The sequence below is a fragment of the Balaenoptera musculus genome, chromosome 1, assembly GCF_009873245.2.
Source record: "Balaenoptera musculus isolate JJ_BM4_2016_0621 chromosome 1, mBalMus1.pri.v3, whole genome shotgun sequence".
Classification (NCBI taxonomy): Eukaryota; Metazoa; Chordata; class Mammalia; order Artiodactyla; family Balaenopteridae; genus Balaenoptera; species Balaenoptera musculus.
The window spans coordinates 66,085,862-66,098,942 of NC_045785.1; the positions used below are offsets into that span (position 1 = coordinate 66,085,862).

At 42.6% G+C, this 13,081-nt stretch overlaps 1 protein-coding gene across 2 annotated transcripts in view; it reads left to right on the plus strand.

Annotated features, from left to right (window-relative positions):
- The first annotated feature begins 1,567 nt into the window (after nucleotides 1-1,567).
- The window catches only part of ST6GALNAC3 (ST6 N-acetylgalactosaminide alpha-2,6-sialyltransferase 3), a 465,047-nt gene continuing 453,533 nt past the window's right edge, over nucleotides 1,568-13,081 (plus strand). For both annotated transcript variants that reach the window (XM_036833518.1, XM_036833499.1), the window contains exon 1: nucleotides 1,568-1,700. In XM_036833518.1, coding sequence (XP_036689413.1) covers nucleotides 1,683-1,700 — 18 coding nt within the window. In that variant the 5' untranslated portion in view covers nucleotides 1,568-1,682. The remainder of the gene's footprint in view (nucleotides 1,701-13,081) is intronic.

The following is a 13,081-nucleotide window of genomic DNA, read 5'->3' on the forward strand; positions in this document are numbered from 1 at the left end:
AAATACAGTAGATCTCTGAAGCAGATGGAGGGGCTGGAGGAAGGAGTGGGAGAGCAGAGTGTGGTCCCTCAGCGAGACTGAAAAGAGGAGCTTCCCTTGGGAGCAGGCAGTTCCTCCACAGCTCAGCCTCCACCCTTTCCCGAGGTTCCTCCTGCTCTCCCAGGATTCTGCGTGTTCTCATCAAGAAAACACCAGATCTCTTGAAAGCCGAGGTTTCTGCTTTGCGATTTGTGAGCCAATCTCATGACGTCACAGCCACCACCGGCAGCCCGCAGTGCTTTTCCTGACTCCACGGAGGCAAACTAGACTGGGCTTCCAGCAAGCGAAACCTCTTGGGTAAATATTTTGGGCCTGGTTTTTAGATTTCTCTGACAGACCAAGTGGTGGAGATCTGTGTATGTACACAGGACGGACGGTCTCTCCCTTTTTCTGCTATGTGTGTGATGTTACTTTCGTTATAGAAATAATTCTGCTTCTCTTAGTTCTTGCTGGGGAATTGGGCTTTCCTTGTTGATTTTCACTCAACAAGGAAAGAGGGTTTGCTGAGGAGAGGTGGAGAGGACCCACAACATGTCTTCTCCCAGGCCACCTGCTTCCTAAGTGGACCTGCTGTATCACCCTTTGTTTTAGCATCAGAGAGTTCAGGTTGGATGGTGAAAAATGGCCTCTCTGGGTTTCCAGTCCTAATAGGAATGTATAGATCTAACCTTGTTACTGAAGTTGCAACAAAATTCATCCAATTCTAAACTTGTCGCAGGAAAGAGCTAAGTCCTGTGCATGTGCGCGGCCGCCCGCGCACACATACACACGCACACAATTTATATATTGATTATACAATTAATGTATATATATGAGAATATACTATATTTTCATATACACATATATGCTATTTACGGTATATTTATGTATACACACATTTTTTCACAAACACATAAGCTTAACGCAGGAAAGAGCAATGCATTTTATATACACACACATATACATATATGTGTGTGTGTACTTACAAACAAAATATATCATACACAGTATACGGCTCACGGCATCTTTTGGAGATAGGTATTTGTGCTCCCTTTTAATGGCAAATTATTTTTAGGTAAGGCCATCACAGAGTCTTTAAGCAGAGCGAAGGCTCTTTCCTTAAACAGCTCAGGGAGAATTTTGTTTGCTACTTTTGAAGAATCCTTTGATGTACGCAAAGCCTGTGGAGGGGTGATTCCAAATCCACTGAATTAAAGTGTGAAGTGTCTGCTAGGAGTTCGCTGATCTGTTAGAGGAGACCGAATCGAGGGGAAGAAAAGGCCACTTTCTCTCCCCAGCGGGACCCAGATCCCTGCCTGCTGTTGAGCGACTTTATATACAATGAACGACAGAACGTTTACAGAGAAAAAAGAGAAAAGAAAAAGTAGCAGGCACCGAGGGGCAGCCGCCGGCGCCCGGGACGGCACGTGACCTGGGGGGCGGGGCCCCGCGGGCCGCCAGCCAGTGGACGGGGCCGGGGGCGGGCCCACGACTCGGGGGGCGGGGCCTGTGCCCGCGCAGCTCTCGCCGCGGTCCCCTTATTTGGATCTGCGGGAATGTGGGCTGGAGCGGTCCTGCAGCGGTACCAGCCTCCAGCCTGTCGCCTGGACTGCCCCTGACCCAGGCGCCCCGCTGCTCGGTGGCAGGAGGGCCGGCGGAGCGCCATGGCCTGCATCCTGAAGGTAACGACTCGCATCTATGGCTTGGACGCGTGGTTGGGCAGCCTCTTGCTGCTAAGAGGCGTGGAGCCAGCCGCGGTCCCACGGCATCCTCATCTCAGTTGTCTTTTCCTGGCGTTGATTTTCTTTTTGTTCGTTTGGCAAATGCATATGGAGGGAGATTCTGAAACATGTAGCTGGCACGGCTTCTCTTCCGACCATTCCTGCTTCTCGCGCCTGCATTGAAGGAGCTGCAGACTGTTGGCTCCAGGGGAGAGCAGGGCTGTGTGCCGAATAATGGGGATGGCAGGGAGGGGAGGGGTGCTCCCGCGAGTCCCGCGGCTCTGTTGCCTGAGGCCTTTCTGGGGCCACGCAGAGAAAAGGAAAGGCTGGACATGGGTTATTGGTGCTGAGGGGTATAGCGCTTTGAATGGGGGTGAGAGTGTGCAGTGGGAGTTCTACCGAACATTTGATCGTATGAAGATAGAAACTTCAGAGTTTACAGGTAGTCCCTTAGGAATGAGTTTTCTGTGAGATCTGCTAACTCTATATGCTGTTAGTTCTACTTCGGAAAAGTTCACAAGAGGGTGTATTTATTAGTAGAGAATTTCAAGCCTTCCTTTTGCTTATAAATTTAAACGGACAAACCTTCCTTTTGCTCATAAACAGACAAAATTATTTTACTCCCTATCAGAGTCTGCTCAGCCACCCCTTCTTTGTTGAGTTTTCTTTCGCCAAGTGTGTTCTTAGCCTGGACTGAGCATCTTTCTGGGTTCACAGACTTGTGGCATCAGGTGGGAGAACTTGGTACGAGTGCCTCACTTGAGAACTTTTTATTCCATAGGGAGTTTGTTTGTTTGTTTGTTTGTTTTTCTGACTACTGTTTCTACTCATGCCTAACCTGACTGCATGAATCAAAAACATTCACAGCATGAAAGTTTCCTGGGCCTTGACTGGGAACGTAAAGGCCTATTTGTTCCGAGTTTGGGAGAGCTGTGTGTGACAGAGGAAAACACCAGAAATCAAGTTTTTTGGTTGTGCTATTGTGAAAGAGCATTTACTTTTCTGTAGAATGATTTGAAGCCATCTACTGCTGTATTAGTTACCTGAATCCTCTCCCAACATGCCTTGGTGTTAATGATGCAAATAAGAGACTAACCTAGTAGACTTTGTTTCCATTTCTTAGAGTAAAGGAGATGAGGTATTTCCTGTGATTTTTCTGAACTTCCTTTGTTTGGTTTCAGAACATTTTCTGGGACATAATGGTAGCAAGATCAAGAGGAAATAATACCTTGGTATTACAATATGGGATTTTTACCTTGGAGACTCCTAGCCCAAGGACTGAAATATGAAGATGAGTCATCTCTACTATTTATTGTGTTATTAACTGAAAGAGAAGTTGAGGAGCGTGACATTTATTGTTGGCTGTCTTCTTCCCTTTTGATTTCTCCCCTGCCTCATCTTGCACGTGTTCCAAACATTTTTAATACGCATCCCAAGCTACAAATGAATCCGATCCAACCATTCCTTCCCTTTCCAGCCCCTCACACTGACCTCAGACATTTGGGGCATATCTGATTCCTCCTTACTTTTTCTCCGCTGAAACTAGTCTGGGGTGCAGACAGGTAAACTGCAAAGAGCAAAGGCTTTGGACTCAGAAAGACCTTGGTCTGAATGCAGGCTCTGCCAAGTGCTACCTGCGTGACCTTGGATAAGCTACTTAAATGTCTCTGAGTCTCAGTTTCCTCAATATAAGATTAAAGTCATAGCACCTCAGGGTTATAATACACTCCACAGGGTTGCTGTGGGGATGAAATAATATAAGATATGAAAAATACTTTGTGGCACAGGCATTCAATAGGTGCTATTTTTTCCTCACATATAATAATAACTACAATTTAATTAATCTTTACTATATCCTCAGCCTGTTTCACATAAAATAACTCTTGGTCTTACATCAAACCCTGTAAGGTGAGTATCATTGTTTAAAACCTCATTTTACAGATGAGGAAGCTGAGGTTCCCGAGCTTAAGAGATTTGCCCAAGGGAACAGGGTTAAGGACAGAGTGAGCCTGGACTTAGACCCAGATCTGCCAATCTTCTTTATATTTTAACTCTGTTCCCTGTACTTTCCCAGGTGATGACTTTCTAAGATGCTCTAATACCATTCAGAGTCCTTACCACCTTTGAGAAACAAAGTACCTTTGTGCAATGATGGTCTTGATGACCTCTGGTGGGCCTTTTCCCCTTGTCTTTGAAAGGCCCTGCATGGTGGAGTGGAGAGTCCAGAGACCTGGATTCAGTGCAAGCTTGGTCTCCTGCATATGATTTTAGACAGTCACTGCAACTTGCAACCTCAGTTTGCCCAAGTTGTAGAATGCCTGATAGGGTTTTGTGAGGGTAAAATGATATACTGTTGTTGTTGTTTTTAATGAAATATTTTCTGCCGTATTGGTGTTGGTATCACAAGATGCATAAGCCATTGACTCCATTCTCCACTGGCTTACAGTATAGTAAGGGGGATAGAAAAGTAAATGAATGTGTTACAATGTGAAGAATAATAGGTCTGTGGAAGGCCTAACAGAAGCATGGAGGGAGAAAGCAATGAACCCTCTAATTGGATAATCAGGATAGGGTTCCTACTTATGATACTGGAGCTGTGTTTTGAAGACTGAATATGATTTACTGTGATGAAGCTTGTGTTTTAGAAGGATAACTTTTGAGTCAGGGTCAACTTTATTCTGTGGGCAAAATCTAATCTTCTCAACAGATTTTTGAGGTAGATCGTATTATCCCGAGATACAAAGAGGTTGATTAAAGTATCATTATTGCCTAAACAATAGTGACCCTAAATAGGAAACTTTGACTAGCTAAGAAGAGGAGCCTGTACCATGGCAGCAAATGGTGGTCTTTTGGGGCATACAGAATATCCCCTCAAGGTATTGTGCATGGTAAGGGCCCATTCTGCCCATGTGTAGAGCTGGTTCTCATAACAGAATAATGATTACCTCGGTAATCCTTTAATTGTGGAATACATACTTACTCCACGTTGCATGGGCTTTGAAGCCAGAAATATGTGGATTTTAATTATGGCTCCACCACTTACTAATTGTGTAACCATAAGCAAGTTTCTTGATTTCACTGCCTCAGTTTCTAAAATGGAGGTGATCATGCATTCCTCAGTGGGTTATTCTAGGGGTTAAATGGGAATATCTGCACATTAGTTAGGATAGGCTAGTTTACTGCAGAAAAAACCACCTCAAGTCTTAGTAGGTTCATTTCTTGCCATGCTCCTGGTTAGGCGGCTCTCCTGGGGAGCTGTGCCATTGTGAATAATCAAGTCAAGGGACAGTCTCTTTCCATGGGGTGTTTTAAAACTCTTTGAAATTTGGTAGACAAGAAAGATATTTAATTTGTATTTATTTGGTTATTAGTGAAATAAAGCTTAAATTTATAGAAGTCATTTGTTTTTCTTCTCTTATAAATTACAGATACTTTAGTATTTTATGTAATAAAAGCTGTTTGTATTTTCTTTTATGATTTCTTCCTTTGGTCAGCAGGTACTTTTTTGAGAACAGTATCACGTATACCTTTGATATTTAACACATATTTAGTGAGTTGTATTAAGGTTTTTTTTTGGATTCAGTACCGAAATGGAAACTGAGTGAACATGTGGACACAGACACTTATTTCTGCCTTGGAGAAGATTATGGTTTTGCCAGGTTGATGATACTTAGGAACTTGAAGCAGTTAGACAATAACACAGTAGGTGCATGTCTAAGCTACTGTTATCTTCTCTACCAGTCACCTGTCCTCGTATGACATTTATCCTTTTTTTTTTTTCTTTTTTGTCTGTGCCACAAGGCATGAGGGAACTTAGTTCCTGGACCAGGGGTCAAACCCGTGCCCCTGTAGTGGAAGCACGGAGTCTTAACCACTGGACCACCAGGGAAGTCCCTACATTGGTCTTGATTGATGGGAAATTTGATGAATGTTGATATCAAGTTACGGGCTTGGTGTCTTCTCATTTACTTTTCCCCCACTGCCCCAGACCTAATCCTTCCCCATACTGCATCAATTCTGTCTCAGGAAATCTCTCAAATCTGCCCGTTATTCTCTATCCCTATCACCTCTGCCTTGTCCAGAACCTAGTATTTGGTCTGTCTTTTGAAATAGCCTCCTTTCCTTCAGGCGCCTCATAATCTTGCCCATCTTCCACATCACTCTCAGATTATTGTGCAGAAGTGCAGTGCTGATCAAGCCGTTTGTAGGCTTAAATGCTTGTCTTGGCTCCCCAGGCCCTGCAGGGTACACCCAGCTATTTAGCTTGGCATTCAAGTTCCTTCAGAATCTGGCCCCTGCCCACATATCTGGCTTCACCACCTACTACTCCCTTCCTCATGAGCTAGACACTTATCTAAATGAATTCAAAGTCTGCAGATATAGGACCTCCTTTCATGGCTCTGTGCCTTTGTAGTATAGTACAGGGATTGAGAGAGCCTGGTCTTTGATGTCAGACCAACCTGTTCCAGCAGTGAAATCTCTAAGCCTCAGTTTCCTCATCTGTGAAATGGGAGCAAAAATAGTGCCTACTTCTTAAGGCTATGAGGAATAAATGAGCTAATTTCTACAGAACAGAACCTGACACATAATCAGTCCTTGATAATTATTAGCTATTAGTTGTAATTGTACATGCTGTTTTCTCTGCAGGAAATTCCCTCTGCTATCACTTTTCCTCCACTGAGAGTTCAGCTTATCTTTCAACTCCTGTTTCAGCATCACATCTGTGGTCAAGTCTTCCCCTGCCTCAGGCTTCCTCTGTGGCTGCATGGTTTGGTTCTTGTCTCTGTAGCAGCAAGTATTACCCTGTACTGTAAATTAGCTCAACTCTCTTGTTTTACTATGAACTCATATAGCACAGGGGCCTTTAGCAGGTCGATCAGCTAGTGTTTACTAAGCATATGTAAATGAATACTGTTCTTGCCCTAAGTAAGATTACGGACTCAATGAGAAAAAAGGTATACCTAGTGAGTCTATGAGTAGTGGCGGTGTTGGTAGTTACCTAATTGAATCTTGGGGGCAGAAAAGGCCTTGTCTTATTCAACTTGATATCCATAGCAACTAGTCTGACTCACAGTAAAGTGTTTCCTAAATGTTGAATGTATAAATGATTTAATTTTTTTTGAGATGCTCCTTATAGACAACAGTCTAACCTGGTCTCCTCTAGGAGCAGCCTAATTCTTCTTAAACATGCGTGGATTTTTCACTGTAGCATAAGCAAGCAGATTAGAGTTCATCAATTAGTTTTCTCCTTAAGTTCCTTCTCAGTTTGTTTCTTTTAGATCTGTTAGGACTTCTTATAAAATCTGGAGCCAATTTGAAATCTAGAGGGAGGGAGAAGAGAGACCTGGACTGGAAAGAAGAAAGAAGAAAAGTATAGGAGTGACTTATCTTTTGTCATGATCATTTTGGTTCCCTGGGTTAATAGAAACAAAAAAAGCAAAAGCGAAAAACAAACAACAAACCTCAGCATCCACACCACAATTTGTGGTTCTCAAACTATGAGGTTTCAAAGGATTGGAAAATAATATGGCTTCACTGAGACTGGAAAGCCACAGAAACTTCACAGGTACACAGATTGCAAACCTGAAACTCTGCGATAACCCCTGCAAGTAGAATAGACAAGGCACTTTGTTTAATAAATCTGCTATGACATTTCTTTCTGCTGCCCAAAGAATGCTGAAGTCTCAGTAGCTGCCCTGCGTAATTTTTAGGCTTATTGTGACTGAGCAGATGCTTTTGCAAATTCCATTAGCACACGTTGGGGAATGAGTTGCTTGTGTAAAAGCTTTGCTTTTTGGATGAATTGAGAACAACAGCAGCAATAACAGTTGTTCTTTATTGAACACCTAGTGTGTTCAGGCTGGGTCCTGGGCTGAGTGCTTTTACATGTATCATCTCATGTAAACTTTTATTACAAATGAAGATACTGAGGTTCCGAGAAGCTAACTAACTTGCTCCAGGTCCTATGGTTAGTAAGTGGTGAAGGTGGGGTTGACCCAGGCTCTGGGTAGTGTTGTAGTATGTATTTTACCTTCAGTGCCAATTCAGTGAATGTTTATAGGGGCTTTGAGTTTATTTCACCATCTTTTGAGTCTAGACAGCTTCCTAACAATCTCCTGATGGAGCTCTCTTTTAGCTGTGTTATTTTTATTTGTTCCTTCCTCAGAGTTTCCTTTGTGACAGAGGAACTAGAGGATATAGAGGGGCCACAGAGACTGGGGAAATAAGAAGGTTCTAAGTCTGCCTCTAACAGCCTTTTGATCCTGGGCAAGTCACATGACCACAGCCCTCTTTGCTGAGAAACCCACATGTCCCTTTGAAGGTGGGAGTGAAGGAGAGGAGTGATAGAGTTAGATTTACCCTTAGGCTAAGCTTCAGGGCCCCTTCAAGGCTCTGGGAAGAGGTTCTGGCATGTTTGTATTTATAATTTATATTCATTTTCTTAAAGAGACCCACAGATTATATAAGCTTCAGGCTGCCCAGCCAGCATGCCCCCTGGGGTGGTGTTGGAATCCAAAAGAGATAAAGTTCGTGAATGCATTTTGTAAAGCAGAATGCGCTGTACACATGTGGCAAAACTATTATTGGTATCATTAGTAATTAGATAACAGCTTGAATCAAGGAAACCTATCTTGGGGACTGGTGGGAGAAAAAAAAGTTTAGATTTGAGGCAAGCAGAGGGAACCCATTAAGCTTTCCAGCAGATGACTGGGGAAAGTTATGATATCTCCTCCCCAGGAGGAACATATTCAGCTGTTTGTGAGAATTTAACACATGCTTATGCCTGAGGGTTGGGAATTGGATGAGTTCTCTATTTCCTGGATTCCGGGAAAAGTGGAGAAAGGCATTTTTCTAATTGAACAGAGTAGATTTACAAGTGTTACCAGGATCCCATTACAGAAAGCTGCAGTTAGATCCTGGTTATTAAAAGGGTCATTGTTCAATTTATGGATTATCCAGATCCTGTTGGTCCCTGGCCAGTCTGATGTACACCTTTTATGCGTTTTACTGCCAATTAGCACTTCCACCAGAGCCTGGAAAGGGAGAGGAGCTAAACTCCAAATTGGTTAATTCCTTTCCTTGTTAGCAGCTTTGTCAAGGTATGTCAGCAGGAAGGTAAAGAAAATAGCTCAAATGCGGTGAAGAGATTATCTGTGCTTTCACTGTTGTTTTCTTTCTTCCTCAACTCAAGAATTAAGAGTAGGCCCTGCTTCTGATTTTAACTTGATTTCAAGTCACTAAATCAAAGATCTTGGCCTAGGGCATCCAGGGACTTCAATAAACAGCAACCTTGGCGTAGGTAACATTTTCAGAGAGCCTTTTGCCCACACCCCATATCTCCAGGCCTGTCTCTCATTTCCTGTGTGATGTGGAGGGGTGGAGACTCACAACTTCTGGTACATGGGAGACTGGGGGAAAGTTAACTCCTAAAGAGATGCTCAGGGGCCAGGAAAAGAGAGGTCCTGTACTTAAGTCATTCTAGTGTTTGTGTAAAAAAATGCGTGTGTCTCTACATATACATAGTAAATATAAATAGAAATGTGCGCCCACATTCATTCAATCATATCTTAGTATTTATTGAGGTTTGAAAACTCTTGCATGTAAAAGCCTTTTCTGGAAGGGATTTCTCTCTAATTTCAAAGGCTGTTGTGTTTCCTAGGGAATTTCTTAGCTGTGCATTTACTGGACACGAAATAAAAACTTTGGTCAGTTATGAAAACTCTATTTGCATCTTGCTCTGAGAAGATCAAGATCACAAGGGAATTGGAAGTAAAACGTGTATGTCCTGCATTGGGAATGAGTCATAATGTGCAATTAAAATGTACATGTGGAGCTCATCTTAGATTTTAAGGATTGGAATGAGCAAGCGACTGTCCTGGGACAATTCTCCTCCTCGGGACAAGTGGAATACCCACCTGTGGAGAGCAGGGCTACGATTCCTGGTATTGTTGTTTGGTATTCTTGGCCCCAACAGTGTGCCTGACTAAAGAAAGAGATGTGAAAGTCTCTCTCTGTGAAGGGCTTGCCTTACCAATCAGGGAAAATGGTAACCAGGAAAGAAGGGCTGTTCTCTACGGTGTGGGCAGGAAGAGGACTGTGGCTTGCAGAGGTCAGAGCTACACAGACTCTGAGTCAGATTCCAGCTTTGTAATGAGTTTGAGTAATGACAATAATACCTTTATTTAATGCTCTGTAACAGTGCAGTCCAGGAGAAATATAATGCGGGCCACTTAGGTAATTCTACATTTCTAAGAGCCACATTAAAAAGAAAGCAAAAAAAAATGAAAGCAAAAAGAAGTAGGCAGAATTTACTTAATAATATATTTTATTTAACACAATATATCCAAAACATTTTCGTGTCAATATGTAATCAATATCAACTTATGAATGAGCTATTTATATGCTTTTTTCATGAGTCTTCAAAATTCTGTATATATTTTGCCATTACAGCATATCTCAATTCGGATGCTAAATTTTCATCACAAATACTTGATCTCTATTTAGATTTTATAAAATGTACAGTTGAAAAAAGTAGATTCACATGTCTAAGTTGCTCCAGAGATGCTTAAAAGTTTTCTAAGAGTTGTATCGAGTATCAGGTTTTACATGTAAATGAAAGAAAATAAAATGAAATAAAAAATGTGGTTCCTCAGTCACACCAGCCATGTGTCAAGGGCTCGACAGCCAAATGTGGACAGTGGCTACTGTACAGGACATCGTGTTCATGCAGGTAGTCATCCTTAGCACCAGGAGAGACTGCTAAACGTAGAGGCAATGAGAACAGTGTACGGGGACCTGGGGGAAAGGATTGCCTACGGGGTAGGGATCAGAAGGGGAGGACACCTCAGTTCGTCAGACTCTTGGCACCCAAAGAAAAAGCAAATGAAGGGCAAGTAATGAGTGCCAGACCCAGGGATACACATTTGAGCCTTTGATGAACCCTTGAGATTTCATCTGAAATGGAGTCCTAAGCTTTTCCATATCCTGAGCCTGATTGGCCCCCCAGATGTTGAGCAGCTGTGAATTCTCCCAAGAGAGTGCTGCTTTGGTCTCAGTGTGGTCGTGTGAACTCCTGGAGGCTTTGAGATCAGAGACAGACTTTATACACTTTTATTTGTATAGTTCCTTTGCTCTAGGAGGGAGGTACACATATGGCAGCAATTTAGACATCCAGAATAAACCACATGTCTTCTTGCAAGTCAAGAGAGGTGATTGGAGTTCCTTTCTACAGTTTGCTTATTTTTTGACTGTTTATTTGTGTCTATAAAGTCAGCAATATGCTAATAGACGTATGTCCAATGGTGCTTAGAGCACATCGAGCCAAGCACTCCATGTGGAAGAGGAGACTGAAGCCTAGAGAGGATAAGTAACTCCCCAAAGTCACATAGTGGGACTGGAATCAGACTCCAAAGCTTGATCGCTAAGTCTGTTGCTTCTCACATATAAGCTGACCACAATGCTGCTCAACTTGAACTGCACCAGGACCCCCTGAAGGGCTTGTTACACCAGAGATTGCTAAGCCCCCACCTCCAGAGTTTATGATTCCATAGGTCTGGGCTGGGGTCCAAGAATTTGCATTTCTAACAAGCCCCCAGGTGATGCTGTTGATGCCCATCTGTGGACCAGCCACACTTCAAGTAGCCCTACCGTACTACATCCTGCTCAATAAATAGCTGCTGAGTTACGAAAGGCTTCAAACCCATGTATTCCCCAACCAAAACTAACTAGAAATTTAAGTCAAGTGCATTCTAATTACATTTTTAAGCATTGTAATCATTTGATTTCTGCCCCCATTGTTCTCATTAAACCCCGAGCTTTCTGATGCTATGGGACTCAGGCCACCATGACTGTTGAAATGCACGTGCCTCTGTGCCTGGCAGCAAGGGGCTGGGTCTGAAATGAACCCGTCACTGGTGGCGTCCCTCTTGCATGTCTAGAAACTCTGTTTCTTTCAAATCAGTTTCAAAATCAGTTTATGATGATTTATGAACCAGGAATTTGCTTCCTGCTGATTGTATGTCAAATCCTTTCTCACTCTGTGCCCCCTGTTTCTCTGCTGGCTAACAAGGAGCCCTGGGGGTGCAGGAAACAGCTTCTGTAGTCAGATTGTACTGGCTTTGGTCATGGAAGTTAATGCGTTAGTGCTAGAGTTCACTATCTTAATTATTGATTTAGTGTCATATTTTAAAAGTCATTATTTAAGGGTTAGGAATGGGGAAAATGAAGCCTGGTGAAAGATGATAGCTATTTTTTTTTTTTTAATGTTGATTCATAGCCTAGTTTGGGATTTTAATAAGTAACAAAAAGCATTGGAAACTGCTGATTTAATCTCTTCTTATAGGCTCATATTGGCTTAAAAAAGAAAATAAATCTCTAAATTTTTGCTTTCTCCTGGATCTCCATTTATGTGCCTTTGTTTATGGTGGAACCCATTTTTCTGATTTCCCCCCTTTCATCTTTGGCCTCCTAGCCCCTCTCCAGTACAGGTGTTATAGAGATCATTAGCTAGTACAGTTGCCCCTTGGTATCCAGGTATCCACATGTCCGCCAGGGATTGGTTCCAGCACCCCACAAGTAAAATCTAATGCTCAGGTCCCTTATATAAAATGGCATAGTATTTGCATATGACTATGCACATCCTTCCATATGCTTTAAATCATCTTTAGATTACTTATAATCATTAATACAATGTAAATTTAATGTAAATAGTTGCCAGTACAAGGCAAATTCAAGTTTTGCTTTTGGGAGCTTTCTGGAATTTGAGTGTTTTTGAATATTTTTGACTCACGGACAGCAGAACCTGAAGACAGCAGAACCCACGGACAGCAGAACCAGGTTCAGCTGACTATGTCTAAAGAACCGTCCTCTCAGCCCTGTACAAGGGAAGCCTTATAGAACTCTGTTGCCAAGCAGGGAAAGCTGTCTTTCAGAGTCCCGAGATAGAAGCCATTCCAATAGGAATAATTCTTCTCTGGGAAATGTGAGTCTTTTCTACTCCTGGTGTGAAATCAGTGGTGTGGCGTTCCTGACAGCCCACGGTTGTCACCCCACACACCTTTGCCATGGCCTAGAGGCTGACTTTACTATTAGTCGCTCTTTTATTGCTGACCTTCTCAACCACGTCTTCCTTTCTTTCTCACTTAAGTTCTCGGAGAAAATTCATTCCCCAGCAGCAGCAGATAACTGAACCAATGACACCTTACGCCTGTTTTCTTATTTATTTTTCTTTACATTCTTTCAGTTGGGAGTAAGAGAATCTTTCTCTCCTACCCTGGTTTATGTCACTTAATTATTTGTTCCTTGGCTGGTTTAATGTTTATTTAATTCTGCCATGCTGTTTA